Source organism: Silurus meridionalis, chromosome 6 (genome assembly GCF_014805685.1).
Source record: "Silurus meridionalis isolate SWU-2019-XX chromosome 6, ASM1480568v1, whole genome shotgun sequence".
In the NCBI taxonomy this organism is placed as follows: Eukaryota; Metazoa; Chordata; class Actinopteri; order Siluriformes; family Siluridae; genus Silurus; species Silurus meridionalis.
In genome coordinates, this window is record NC_060889.1 from 31,291,649 (window position 1) to 31,305,252 (window position 13,604).

The window sequence follows — 13,604 nt, forward strand, 5'->3', positions numbered from 1 at the left end:
GGAAACAACGGGAATAACTCTATCATGACTATTCACTGTTTAAACATGAAATCAGAGTCCAGGAGAGTTACGCACTGTAACGTGGAGTGAATCCGGAAAATGGGTAAGATCCAAACAGCGGGTATAATCTTTGGAATGGGTCTGATCCTCGGAAGGAGTATAATCCACGGAACGGGGATAATCCACAGAACGGAGATGATCCACGGCATGGACCAGTGGGAAATGCTGGCAGTCAGGGATCCTCAGGATCTGTAGCATGACCTTTAAGAACCGACAGTCAGTGACTCTAAAACAGGAGTTTATAAAGGTGTATAAGTAACGAGGACCAGGTGTCAGAAATCAAAGCCGGGAGTGGCAGAGAGAGCGGCAGCATGACAGCCACCAATGGGGGCATGGCAGGTGGATCCCTGACACCAGATACCTCTAAAATATCCCAAATAAGAATTCCATTATCAGACATAGTCCTACTAGGCACACAGTAAGTCTGGTCAGCATGAATGACCTACACTTTTACCACCTTCAGTCTGTTTGCTAGCGTCCTAGAGAGGATTTTGAAGTCAGCACAAAGAAGACTCACAGGTCGCCAGTTTTTAATCTCTTGAAGGTCGTCCAACTTCTTTTTTGGTAGAAGACCACTGCTCTTCTGCACCTCAGTTGTAATTATCCCTCCACAATGCTCTCATTGAGAACGTCTCTAGGTTACGACCGTAACCCTAGTTCCCCGAGGAGCAGGCGCTGCGTCGGCGCTATGGGAGCGCCCCTGCGTGACGCGCTCTGAACCACGTGTGTAATCTGACCAATAGGCGTTTGGGCGTGGCGTCATCAGCGGGCGACGTCGCGTAAACAGGAAGCTACAAATGGCTGCGAGATGGACCAGACGCTAGCTCCTGCGAGAGAAGGTAAGCGCCGCGGGATGCAGGAAGTGTGGCACGGAGGCGCGGCGTCTCGTTCCTCGGGGAACTAGGGTTCTGATCGTAACCTGGGGCGTTCCTTCAGGAACTCGAGCTGCGTCGAAACGCTATGGGAACGAGTGTCCAATCACGCCACACTGACCAGACCCTGCCTAGAGAGTGAGGGCCTCGGCACCAGCACGCAAAACAGAGGAGCCCGGGGTGGCTCTGAGGTCAAGGTCGTAGAACCTGACGAAGGTCAGCGGGGTGGACCAACCCGCGCGTCACAGATGTCCTGGGTGGGACTCCAGCGGACCAGGCCGTGAGGCCACCACACTCCGGGTGGAGTGAGCTCGAACCCCAAGCGGTGCGGGGAGGCCAGAGGACTCGTGAGCCGACACAATCGCATCCACAACCCATCTGCTCAATGTCTGCTTATTGGCCGGGAAACCTTTCCTATTAGGGCCATAGCAGACAAGCAGCTGCTCCGACTTCCTCCAAGGACTTGTCCTGCGGAGGTAAGTATCCAGTGCTCGCACCGGACACAGTCGGTGCTGTCGCTCCTGGTCGGGGGCAGTAAACGGAGGAGGGCAGAATGCCTGCAACACGACAGGGCGTGAGGGAGCCGTAGGCACCTTAGGCACGTACCCAGGTTTCGGGTAGAGAAACACCTTGGCCATGCCAGGGGCAAACTCTAGGCGAGACAGGGCCATGGACAGAGCCTGCAGATCCCCAATCCTCTTCAGGGAGGAAATTGCCAACAGAAAGGTGGTCTTAACCGACAGAAACCTAAGGGCCACATCGGCTAACGGCTCGAAGGGGGGCTCAGAAAGAGCCGCCAGCACAACAGCCAGATCCCAGACAGGCACTCTGGGTGGCGTCCGGGCCGCAGCCTCCGGGTGCCACGGAGGAAACGTGTTACCAGTGGGTGTCTACCCAGCGACTGCCCCACAGGCGGGGAGCCATATGCCGCGATGGCCGACACGTAAACCTTCAGGGTCGAGGGGGTTAACCCTGCTGAAAACTGTTCCTGTAGGAACCCCAGAATGGACCCAACCGGCAGTTAACAGGATCCAGGCCACGGTGCTCGCACCAAGGCGTGAACAGTCGCCAGCGTGTGGCGACGACCTCCTCGTGGAGGAGCTCTGGAGTGGAGAAGGGTCTCTGCCACGAACCGTGCCCCCTCAGGGGCCACAGCCACAGCCTCCACAACTCTGGGCGGGGGTGAACCCACGGAGGGCCCTCGAGTAGGGGCACCAGATCCGCAAACCACGGCTTGCTCGGCTATCGAGGCGCCACCATGAGGAGACGGACTCCCTCCTGGCGAACCCTTTCCAGAACTCCTGGGAGCATAGCGATCGGGGGGAAGGCGTACAGACGTAGCCTCGGCCACGACTGCACCATGGCATCCAGCCCTAACGGGGCTGGGTGAGAGAGAGAGAACCAGAGGGGACAGTGCGAGGTCTCCTGGGTCGCAAAAAGATCCACTTGGGCTCTGTAGAACCTCCGCCATACCAGCTCCACCACCTCGGGTGGAGACGCCATTCCCAGGCCTCGGGCCCTGCCTCGACAGGGCGTCTGCTCTGACATTCAACCGACCCGGGATGTAAATGGCTCTCAGGGACAGGAACCTGTCCTGAGACCACAAGAGGACCGCCCGTGCTAGCTTGTACAAGGGGTGAGATTGGAGACCCCCCCTGGTGGTTGATGTAGGAGACTACCGCTGTATTGTCCGTACGGACCAACACATGGCGATCTCTCAGGTCCGGGAGAAAGTGTTTTAACCCCAAAACACCGCCATCATCTCCAGGCAATTTATGTGCCACGAGAGGCGTGGGCGCTCCACAAACCCTGGGCGGAGTGGCCACTCATGACCGCTCCCCACCCTGTGAGGGAGGCGTCCGTCGTAAGCGTCACGTGGAACGGAACCCCCAACACCGGGCCACGGGACAGGAATGTCCGGTCTTTCCAGACATCCAAGGCTCGAAGGGCACGCGCGAGACCTTGATAGTGCGATGCGGGTTTCCCTGAGGAGAACCCCTGCCCCGAGCCACCACTGGAGGGGCCTCATGTGCAGGAGCCCGAGCGGAACTATGCTGGATGCTGCCGCCATGAGCCCTAGCAGCCTCTGGAACTGCCGTACAGTGAGTGGCTGGCCTTCCGCACCCTCCTGACGGCCGTGGGATGACTTGACCCGAGCAGGCGACAACTGTGCCTGCATCCTGGCGCGTCCCATACCACGCCCAAAAGGTGGTTCTCTGTGCAGGAGAAAGCACGCTCTTTCTGGCGTTTAGCGAAACAAGCACCGTCATGCAGGAGAGGACGACATCTCGATGTCTAATCGCCTGGTGCTCTGAGGGAGCCATGATCAACCAATCGTCGATGTGATTCACAATGCGGATGCCCTGAAGCCGCAGCGGGCCAGTGCAGCATCGGCGCTGGCGTGAAGGTGCGGGTGAGAGTGCCAGACCGAACGGGAGGACCCGATATTGATATGCTATGCCCCCGAAAGCAAACCTCAGGAACCTCCTGTGTGCAGGAAGGATGGAGATGTGAAAGTATGCGTCCTTCAGATCTATAGTGACGAACCAGTCCCCGGACCTGATATGCGTCACGACCCCCTTGAGGGTGAGCATCCTGAACCTGAGTCTCCTGAGAGAGCGGTTCAAGGAGCGAAGATCCAGAATGGGACGCAACCCCCATCCTTCTTGAAACGGGAGGAGAGGACGCGAACTGCAGTGCGTAACCCCCTTCTATGGTCCGCAGGACCCACCGGGAGACTCCTGGCAGCACCTCCCAAGCTGCCAGAAAGTTCCTCAGGGGAACCAGCCCCTCGGGACTGGCCTCTGACCCACTCAGAGCAGCTGGGGCGGGGCCCTGCAGCTGAAGACACCTCGAAAGAGGCGGCGGGGCTCCCCCATCCGTACCGAGACTTTGGGCAGAAGTGGAGGGAGACACCCGCTGGAGGGCGGCCGCGCTCTGAAACACATCCTGTGGCAGAGACCACGGCCCGGCCTCCTGGTGGTGCGGGGGAGGGACGGGCACCGTAGCGTGAGGCGAACTCCGCCCCCTCGACCGAAAATCGTCAGGATTTCCGCACCACGGCCCGTTTGCTGGAGCCGAGGGTGACCCTCAGGTCAGCCCGCTCCTTCTTGGGCCCAGAGCGACGCCTGGGACCTTTAGGACCCGCCCACGGAGACCGGGTGGTGACGCTCTGTTTCTGCGCTTCGCGGTGCCCGGAAGGAACAGGCTGGGGCTGCCGCCGACCAGCCCCACGTGACTGGCGAGGGAGGTACTGCTGAAACGCCGCCGACTGCTTCTTAGACTCCTGATACCTGTTCACGACCGCCGTCACGGCATCACCAAACAGACCAGGAGGAGCCATCAGTGCGTTCAAGAGCACAGCTCGATCCTTGTCCGGGAGGTCAGACAGGGTGAGCCACAGATGCCGCTCTGTGGCTACCAGGGCCGCCATGGACCGACCAACGGCCCGCGCCGTGTGCTTCGTGGCCCGAAGGGTTAGGTCGGCAGCGCGACGTAACTCCTTAATGTCGGTGGCCCCAGAGCTAAGTCCCTCATCCAAGTCACGCAGCAGGTCAGCCTGGTATGCCTGCAACACACCCATGGTGTGGAGACATCCCGCAGCCTGACCTGCTGCGCGTAAGCCTTCCCACTAAAGCCGATGTAGCACGTGGCGGTTTAGTAGGGAACTTCGCCTTTAGCGGCGATGCTACGCTAGGAGAGGTAGCTAGCTAGCGTCTCTTCGACACGCGGCATCGCCCCATAGCCGCACGCCTCAACCACATTCGCGCCGTCGAGGGTGGTGCGGCAAGCAGCGCTGAGTATGGGGTTTCCCAAGAACTGGACACCTCGGCGTGCAGATCAGGAAAAAACGGCAGGCCCCGGCGCCGAGGAAGCGACACAGGACGCAGAACACGCTCATCCAGCTTACTGGGTGCGCGCTGTCTCTGCTGCTCCACCGGCCAAGCTAGATCCAGCTTAGCAACGGCTCGTGTCACGACCTCGAGGAGCTCCTCGTACAGCACAGGCTGAGAGGGCTCCACGGGCTCGCTAGCATCCATCAGCTCACCCTCCTCGGAGAGAGAGACATGTAATGCCGCGCTGCTCGTACCGGGAGAAGAAGCAGCCATCGGGCCTGCTTCCCCAATAGAGCCGAAGCTCAATTCAGCCCCAAAATCGGCCTGCGAGCCCCACGAGCGCCGGGCGCCGCTCGCCTCGGCGAGGCGGGACCGAGCCGCGAGGAGAGCTCCTCTCAAAGAGCGCTCTCCGGGAGGCGGCGTCTTGCATAGCCATGCGGCTACAATGAGAGCAATCGACTCCCTCGAGAGCCAATTGTGCATGCTCCACTCCCAGGCAAACAACGCACCAATCATGCGAATCCCTACCGGTAATAAAACGCGGACACGGATGCACGCACTTACGGAAACCCTGTCTGCCAGCCATCACTCCACCAGAAAAACACAGCGAAACAGCGCTTACCTGAACGAGCAGAAAGCTAGCGTCTGGTCCATCTCGCAGCCATTTGTAGCTTCCTGTTTACGCGACGTCGCCCGCTGATGACGTCACGTTCCAAACGCCTATTGGTCAGATTACACACGTGGTTCAGAGCGCGGTCACGCAGGGGCGTTTCCATAGCGTTTCGACGCAGCTCGAGTTCCTGAAGGGGAACTGGCAAGAGATCATTACCCAACACCACCAGAGAAAGTTCTATAGAACTCAGCTGGGACCCCAGGGGTCTTTCCATCCACCATGTCTTGCAGACATTTATAAAGCTTTTGTTTGCACAAGAGTTTTTTCAGCTCTTTCACTGAATTCTTCAGTACTATTTGCAGGTCTTTATAAAAACTGACTGACAACTTTTTTCCTCCCTACATTGACTTTTTTATATAATTTATTATAGAACCATACAGCCCACTGTCCTAATTTCAGGCAGCTTTATCAACTACATGTCTATCATCAGACCTGGGAGAGTAAACTAAGCAGCTCTGGACATTATTTCTTCCCAGACAATGGATTGAAGGGATCAGTGGAGCAATGGTAGAGGATGACCAAACCACTATTTTGACTGCGGGTGGTAACCAGACGTTATATTCAACGAAGAATAGCCTGGAAGAAGGCCTTCCGAACCCGAGACGTGAACTGTGGCCCACGGTCCGAGACTATCTCCTCCGGGAGACCGAAGTTCCTGAAAATGTGGGTAAACAGGGCCTCGGCTGTTTCAAAGGGCGGTTGGCAGGCCCTTGAGGGAACAAAACGGCAGGCTTTTGAGAAGCGGGCCACCGCTACCAGGACGCACGTGTGTCCCCCTGACCGTGGCAGGTCGGTCACAAAGTCGATTTCCAGGTGGGACCAGGGGTGCTGCGGGACGGGGAGAAGCACCAGCTTGCCTACGGGTAGGTGGCGTGGCACCTTGGATATGGCCCAGGTGGGACACTCCTGGACGAACCAGGTAATCTCCTTTGCCATCCTTGGCCACCAGTAACGCGTCTGGATGAACTGAACCGTCCTCTTCTCCCTTGGGTGGCCCGTGCCCAGTCCCTCGTGAACCGACTGCATGAGCCCTCGTCGGCAGGAGGTGGGGACAAAGACACGTCCCTCTGGACACCCCTAGGGGCCCAGTTCCTCAGGCCCGAACACCTGGGAGAGGGCGTCGGCCTTTTCATTGAGCGCCCCGGCTTGGTAGGTGACGTGAAACCCGGAACCGGGTGAAGAAGAGGGCCCAGCGAGCCTGCCTGGGGTTGAGCCTCCGGGCCTCCCGTAGGTATTGGAGGTTCTTGTGGTCAGTGATCACGGTAAATGGGTGCTCGCCGCCCTCCAGGCCAAAAGTAAATAAATGTATTTATTACTTTATGGGGGTAAAAAACTTTCTATTACATTATGAACCGAAGCATAAATTCAGATGTTAACCCCAGACTTCTTACTGCCTTCTGCCTGCTCACTGTGAACTTCAGAAACTAGTCTACGTCTGTGGTGTGTGAGAGGAAATGAAAAGAAGTGAGTAATGAGTCTGGTTTGAAAATGTCAGAAATAGAAAATACAGATATTTGTGTAAAAATCGTATTAGGTGAAAGTAAAAATAAATAAATAAATAGTAAATTAAAACTGATACCAGAAAAATCTTAATTTAAGTACAGTAACAGAGTATTTGTTACTTCTCACCTCTAATAAAATGAAACCATAAATAATTGAATTGCTATAACTTGTATTTGTTTTAATATTTTATTTCAAAATAATTCCTGTGAAAAAGGTCTATTGCATTAGTTTAGTATATAATTTTAGTCTATTGTCTAAAATAAATGAGAAAATAATGGAATGTTTTGAAATGTCACTGATGCAAAAGGAGATTCCATAAAAGACCAATAGAGGCAGCAAACATCATCACTTTCAAAAAAAAATTTGACTGTTCACTTCCTGTACAATTTAAACCTGCTTCTTTTTTTAGATTAGTTAAATCATTCACAGATTACAGTTCTGACCTTTATCTTCATTCCGCTACAGTTTTACAACAACAAATATGGCAAGAGATTCTCACCCAACACCACCAGAAAGAAAGTTCTATAAAACTAAAGCTGGGACCCCACTGATGCCAGGGGTCTTTCCATCCACCATGTTCTGCAGATCTTTATAAAGCTATTGTTTGCACAAGAGTTTTTTCAGCTCTGCTACTGAATTCTTCAGTGCTCTTTGCAGGTCTTTATAAAAAACTGACTGACAACTTTTTCCTCCCTACATTGACTTTTATATAGTTTATTATAGAACTGTACAGCCTGCTGTCTAATTTCAGGCAGCTTTGTCAACTACATGTCTATCATCAGACCTGATAGAGTGAACTAAGCAGCTCTGGCCATTATTTCCTCCCAGACAATGAACAACTTGAAAGAGGATCCATGTCTGCAGGAGAGCTCTGTAAACATGGTCGATTTGAAGGAGCCATTGCTGAACAGCAAAACGCTGGTGGCCGCTGGGGGTCCTTTTTAAACACTAAATCACTGACCCATAAACTTTATTCAAACCCTCACCATGTGTCTTTACTAATTTCTAATAAGAAAAAAAATGAAAAAACAGCATAGACAGAGCTCGCTCTTAACAGTCTTGGAGATGATAGGCTCTTCCACTGTGAAGACTGTCACTTCATCTAAGGGGCATATCCGTACACCCAAATTTTTGTCACTGGTAATGATCCTCGACATGAATGACAGCTCGTCCATGCCACACTAATAGAGTTCTTGGCAAACATTATTCTGCATCTGGATCAGCAGTCTGGGGATGGATTTCGTATGACACTGATAATAGCAGCAATGTTGTTTTCTGATGATCATCATGCAAAAGTTGTTGAATGGTTTTGACATTGTTGGGGTTTGAGCTTGTTGAAGTTCCCTTTCAGGAACTCGAGATGCGTCTAAACGATTCTGGAACACGCCGAGTGTTGATCTTGTGTGTTGCTTGCTTGAGAGCGGAGCATGCGAAGTTGGTTCTCGATGGAGCCGAATGTGTTCACTGTGCTCGCATGTTTTTACGTTCGCTCCTGCTGGGCACTCTTCGAGAAGGGTGCTCTGCGATAAGAAAGCCAAGGAGCTTTCGGAGGTTGTAACGCGTGCTGTTGCCAAGCTCGATATAACTGCCCCATGAGCAGAAAGTGCTTTTATCTAGTAAATAAGATGACCGCTTTCTGACACTCGTGTCACAACCTCCATGTCGGGGTCTTCCCTTTTTTCCCAACCTGCACATCGAGGTGTCCAAGTAATGGGTAAAACCTTATTTGGCCCGCCCCAGTTCAGCCCCCACAGTTCTACTGTGTATTTCCACATTATGGGGCGGAAAGAATATGGTTATGAGGCGATGCCATGGGTTGAAGAGATGCTTGCCACGTATCTCTCTTCCGAATCGCCTCCTCCCTTAAGACCCCGACATTACCCACGAAGCCCCTACGCAATACATCAGCACTCATGGGTAAAGCCTATGCTTCAGCAGGTCAAGCCTGCTTCCCTGCACACTATGGTGGTGCTGCAGGCATATCAGACTGACCTGCTGCATGAGTTAAATGTGGAAGGTGCCTTAGACAGTCGTTTTGATGAGCTTTGGTGTCTACAGAAAGGCAGCAATGGAGGATTGGAGCAATGGTAGAGGATGACCAAACCACCAAACTACCAAACCATGTAGCGAATTCAAATACTCTCCAATGTACATGTGAGGATGTTTCTCAGGCAGTCTCCCCAGGAAGTAAAACTTCTTCTATGTTGTCTCAGATGGTTGTTTTGTGTGTCATGGACAGGGTACTTGACAATATGGTCATCCTGCAATCTTCTAGCTGCTCGCTCACTGTACCGTGCAGCTTGCAGATTTGAAACGTTGTGTGATTCATATCATTGGTGTTGCTGATGTTTAGGTTATTAGACTATCAATGTTTTATATTAATGATGTATAATTCAAAAAATAGAATGTAGAAGTCAAGTCAAGTCAAGTCAAGAAGCTTTTATTGTCATTTCAACCATATATAGCTGATGCAGTACACAGTGAAATGAACACAGGTGCTACATACAACAACATAAAACAACAGTCACAGAACAGAATAACAGGGCCAGGAACTAAAATCCTCGCCACATAAAGCGCATGTGTGCAACTGGTGCAAACAGTGCAAAAGACAACACAAGACAGTGCAAGACAACACAGGACAGTGCAGGACAATACACAATACACAATTGATTCAAAATTTGTCTTATTTTTTATTTGTGCATGAGATTAAACACAGCCATCGGAAAGTTTTTTGGATCTTTATCGGTTTTGGTGACAACCACAATCAGCTTCTAGCTGAAGAAGTGATGGTGTGGTGATGGTGGGGTGGGGGATGTTTGTTCTTTCTTACTCAAAGACGTTTTTTTATCTTCAAACTATTCTCCTACCCCCCCACCACACACTCTCTCTTCTCTTCTGATTGGCTATAACCCCATTGTAGAGATCATATCTACGTTATTATTGTATATTTAAATGATAACACATTTTAACAATCATCATCTTCATCAGCAGCAGCCATGTTCTGCCGTTCTCTTCTGCTGGTTCTTCTGGGGCTCTCCTGCCTTCAGTCCTTCACCATGGCACAGAGTAAGATTTTTTTGTGTATTTTAAATATAGAGATTAACCTTAATCATAACTAAATTATAATTATATGTGTGTTTGTGTGTTCACTGTAAACCGGGAGTCTGATTTATATTAAATGTACATATTTATTATTTTCTGGGTTTTAAAAAAATAAAAACTATCACATTTTGAACCCAAGCATGAATTCAGATGTTCAGTGAAAATCAGTGGGTTTCCAACATAGTGCTGAGATGGACTGTATAAACACACTCTATTTCCTTTTTTTTTTGCTGAATAAATTTCATACAAAATTTAAATAAAAATACTGAAGTAATAATGATTACGTCAGTATTTTTATTTAAATTTTGTATGAAATCATAATTTTTTTTTTTTCAAAAAAAAAAAAAAGGAAATTGAGGGTGTTTATATAGTCCATCACATCACTATGTTGGAATATATATATATATATATATATATATATATATATATATATATATATATATATATATATATATATATGTCTGATGTAGATAATTAAAAAAGGCCTAATTTTTTAAATATAATTTCTGTCTTTATTCTAATATAAATGAGTAGATAATGAAATATTTTGTTACAGATACAAATGGAGCAGCATTGTGCTGTTTTGAGTTTCATAAAACCCCGGTGCCTGCAGCGAACATCGTCAAAGTTGAAGAAACGAGATTCGACTGCACACTTCCTGGAGTCATGTACGATTTCAACCTGCTGCTTTTTTAAAGACACTTTAAATCAGTTGATTCACAGATCACAGCTCTGATCTTTATCTTCTTTCCCCTACAGTCTTACAACAAAAAATGGATTGCAGATTTGTGCGGACCCTGAGGTGGACTGGGTGAAGCAGATCATCTAAATTATAACAGCAGCTTCGTCTCAAGCATCAGATTCAAATTAGATTAAAATGTTGTTTAAAGCAAATTGATGTCTTGCCTAACAGGAAAAGCTTTTTTATATATCAGACCTGCACCTGTAACTGCACTGATTATTCATATTTTCTATGCAAATTAAAGTACATTTATAGCTCACAGACTCTTGGTTTGTTTCTCTGAATAATGTATTTTTAGAAAAATAATAATAGAAGGCTACAAAGGTTTTTTTTTGTCTTTCTGCAATAGAATGATCTAAATGTAATGATCATGGAAAAACAAGAAAATATCGAGAAAGAGTGTGGATGTGATCAGTATCAGGAACCAGGGGAGATGGTGGTGGACTGTATATTAATACATGGATTTAGTATCACACAGAGAGAAGAAGCATCAGAGAAACAGGAACTGAAGCATTTCAAACAGTTTTCATGAACATTAGAAGAAATTTGAAAGAAATATTTTTCACATCTTTGCCCACAATCAGGTCCAGTAGATGTTGGAAAAACACCTTAAAACTGTGACATCATCTACCCACAATGTAGACATCTCTGATCTATCCAAATGATCTAATCATCTCGACATGTACTCTAAATACACTAAGTATCTGAGTTGATAAATGTTTACAGTCTGATAAAAGTTTAAGTAAAACTGATTCTCTGAGTAGCTCAATGTCGGCTACCAGGTCCTGACTTGATGTCAACTTCATATTTAACAGTTGTTACATCCCAATCTAGGGTTTGGGCGTACAGCGTGATTGAAGGCAGGGGGGTAAATATGTATATGAGGTAGATGAAAGTGTATTTGTTGAAAGTGTGATGGGGGAATGGAAACACAAACACCGGGGTGTCATAAAACGGACGGTATATTGTACAGTAAAACCCCATTGGACGAGCATAATTTCTTCTTGAAAATTGCTCGTAGTTCACGTTTGAACTGATTTTCCCAATAAGAATGAATGTAAAAGAGATTTAATCTCTCTTACTTAAGAGTAAGGTCGGTCATATCTCCATTTGCTCGTACTATTAGTTGCTCTTACAACAGGGTTTTACAGTAGTATGTACAATACAGCTCCTGGACAGACTTCAGGGTGGACGAAGGCCAAAAGAATAAACAAAAAAACACTTTTAACAAACACAAACTACCTACAAATTATCTTATTGCAGTTAAAACTGAAAAATGCCAGATAAACAATCACCAAAAAGTTCTAAAGTTTGGTCTTTTAAACATTAGATCACTTGCACCCAAAGTATTGATTGTAAATGAGATGATCACGGATAATAATCTCTCAGCACTCTGTCTCACTGAGACCTGGATTAAACCAGGTGATTATATGGGTCTAAACGAGTCGACACCGTCAGGATATGTTTATTAGCATGAGCCCAGTCAGACTGGTCGTGGGGGGGGGTGTAGCAACCATTTATAGTGCCTCTCTTAATGTTAGTCAGATGTTAGGATTCAGCTTTAAATCATTTGAAGTGCTCGTTCTTAAAGTTGTACTTTCAGACATACATAGAAAACTCGCTCTGGTCACCGTGTACAGACCCCCAGGACCCTACGCTGATTTTCTTCAAGAGTTTGCTTGTTTTCTATCAGACCTCTTGATCAATTTTGATAAAGTGCTGCTTGTAGGAGATTTTAATATTCATGTAGATGATGTAAACGATGCTCTAGGATTATCATTTATTGATTTATTAAAAACTCTTTTGGGGTTAAACAAAACGTCACCAGACCAACTCATCGCTTTAACCACACATTAGACTTAATAATATCCCACGGAGCAGACGTCACTGATATAGATATCTTACCTCAGAGTGATGACATCACAGACCATTATCTCATACTGTACACACTACTGGTAGAGCAGATTAGCCGTGTTGCACCACGTTATCAACCTGGTAGGACTATTGTTCCAACCACTAAGGACAGATTCATAAATAACCTGCCTGATTTATCTCAATTTCTTACTAAACCCATAACTTCTAATAATCTTGATGAAATAACTAACAACATAGACCTTATCCTCACTAGCACATTAGACACCGTTGCCCCCATCCGGTTAAAAAAGGTTAGAGAACAAGCACCTGCACCTTGGTATAATAGTCATACGCATGCCCTCAAGAGAACAGCCCGTAATCTGGAGAGAAAATGGAGGAAAACTAAATTGGAGGTATTTAGAATTGCGTATAAAGACAGTATGCTCAGCTACAGACAGGCGCTAAAAGCTGCTAGAGCTGAACACCTGAGCAAACTCATAGAAAATAACAAACACAATCCCAGGTTTCTTTTCAGTACAGTAGCTAAACTAACTACAAATCAGGGCTCTGAAAATTGTGTTCCATCACAGTTTAGTAGTGAAGACTTTATGAATTTCTTCACTGAAAAAATAGATAACATTAGAAAAACAATTGTGGCAGTTCAACCTCTGAGACCATCTCCTGAGACAGTGTTACCTTCAACTCCACAACTTCACTGTTTTACATGTATAGGACAGGAAGAGCTGTATAATGTTATTGCCAAAGCTAAATCGACAACATGTCAGTTAGATCCAATTCCTACTAAATTACTGAAGGAAGTGTTATATACAACTGGTGAACCTCTTCTGAATATTATTAACTCTTCACTATCGTTAATACATGTCCCTAAATCCCTCAAGTTAGCAGTTATTAAGCCCCTCATTAAAAAACCTAATCTGGATTCAAACACTATCGAATTACAG

General features: G+C 47.9%; 1 protein-coding gene across 1 annotated transcript in view; it reads left to right on the top strand.

Moving 5' to 3' along the window:
* LOC124387971 (C-C motif chemokine 18-like) overlaps positions 1-13,604 on the top strand; it is a 34,804-nt gene that overhangs the window by 4,092 nt on the left and 17,108 nt on the right. The window contains exon 2 of the mRNA XM_046852593.1: positions 9,933-10,010. Coding sequence (XP_046708549.1) covers positions 9,941-10,010 — 70 coding nt within the window. The 5' untranslated portion in view covers positions 9,933-9,940. The remainder of the gene's footprint in view (positions 1-9,932; positions 10,011-13,604) is intronic.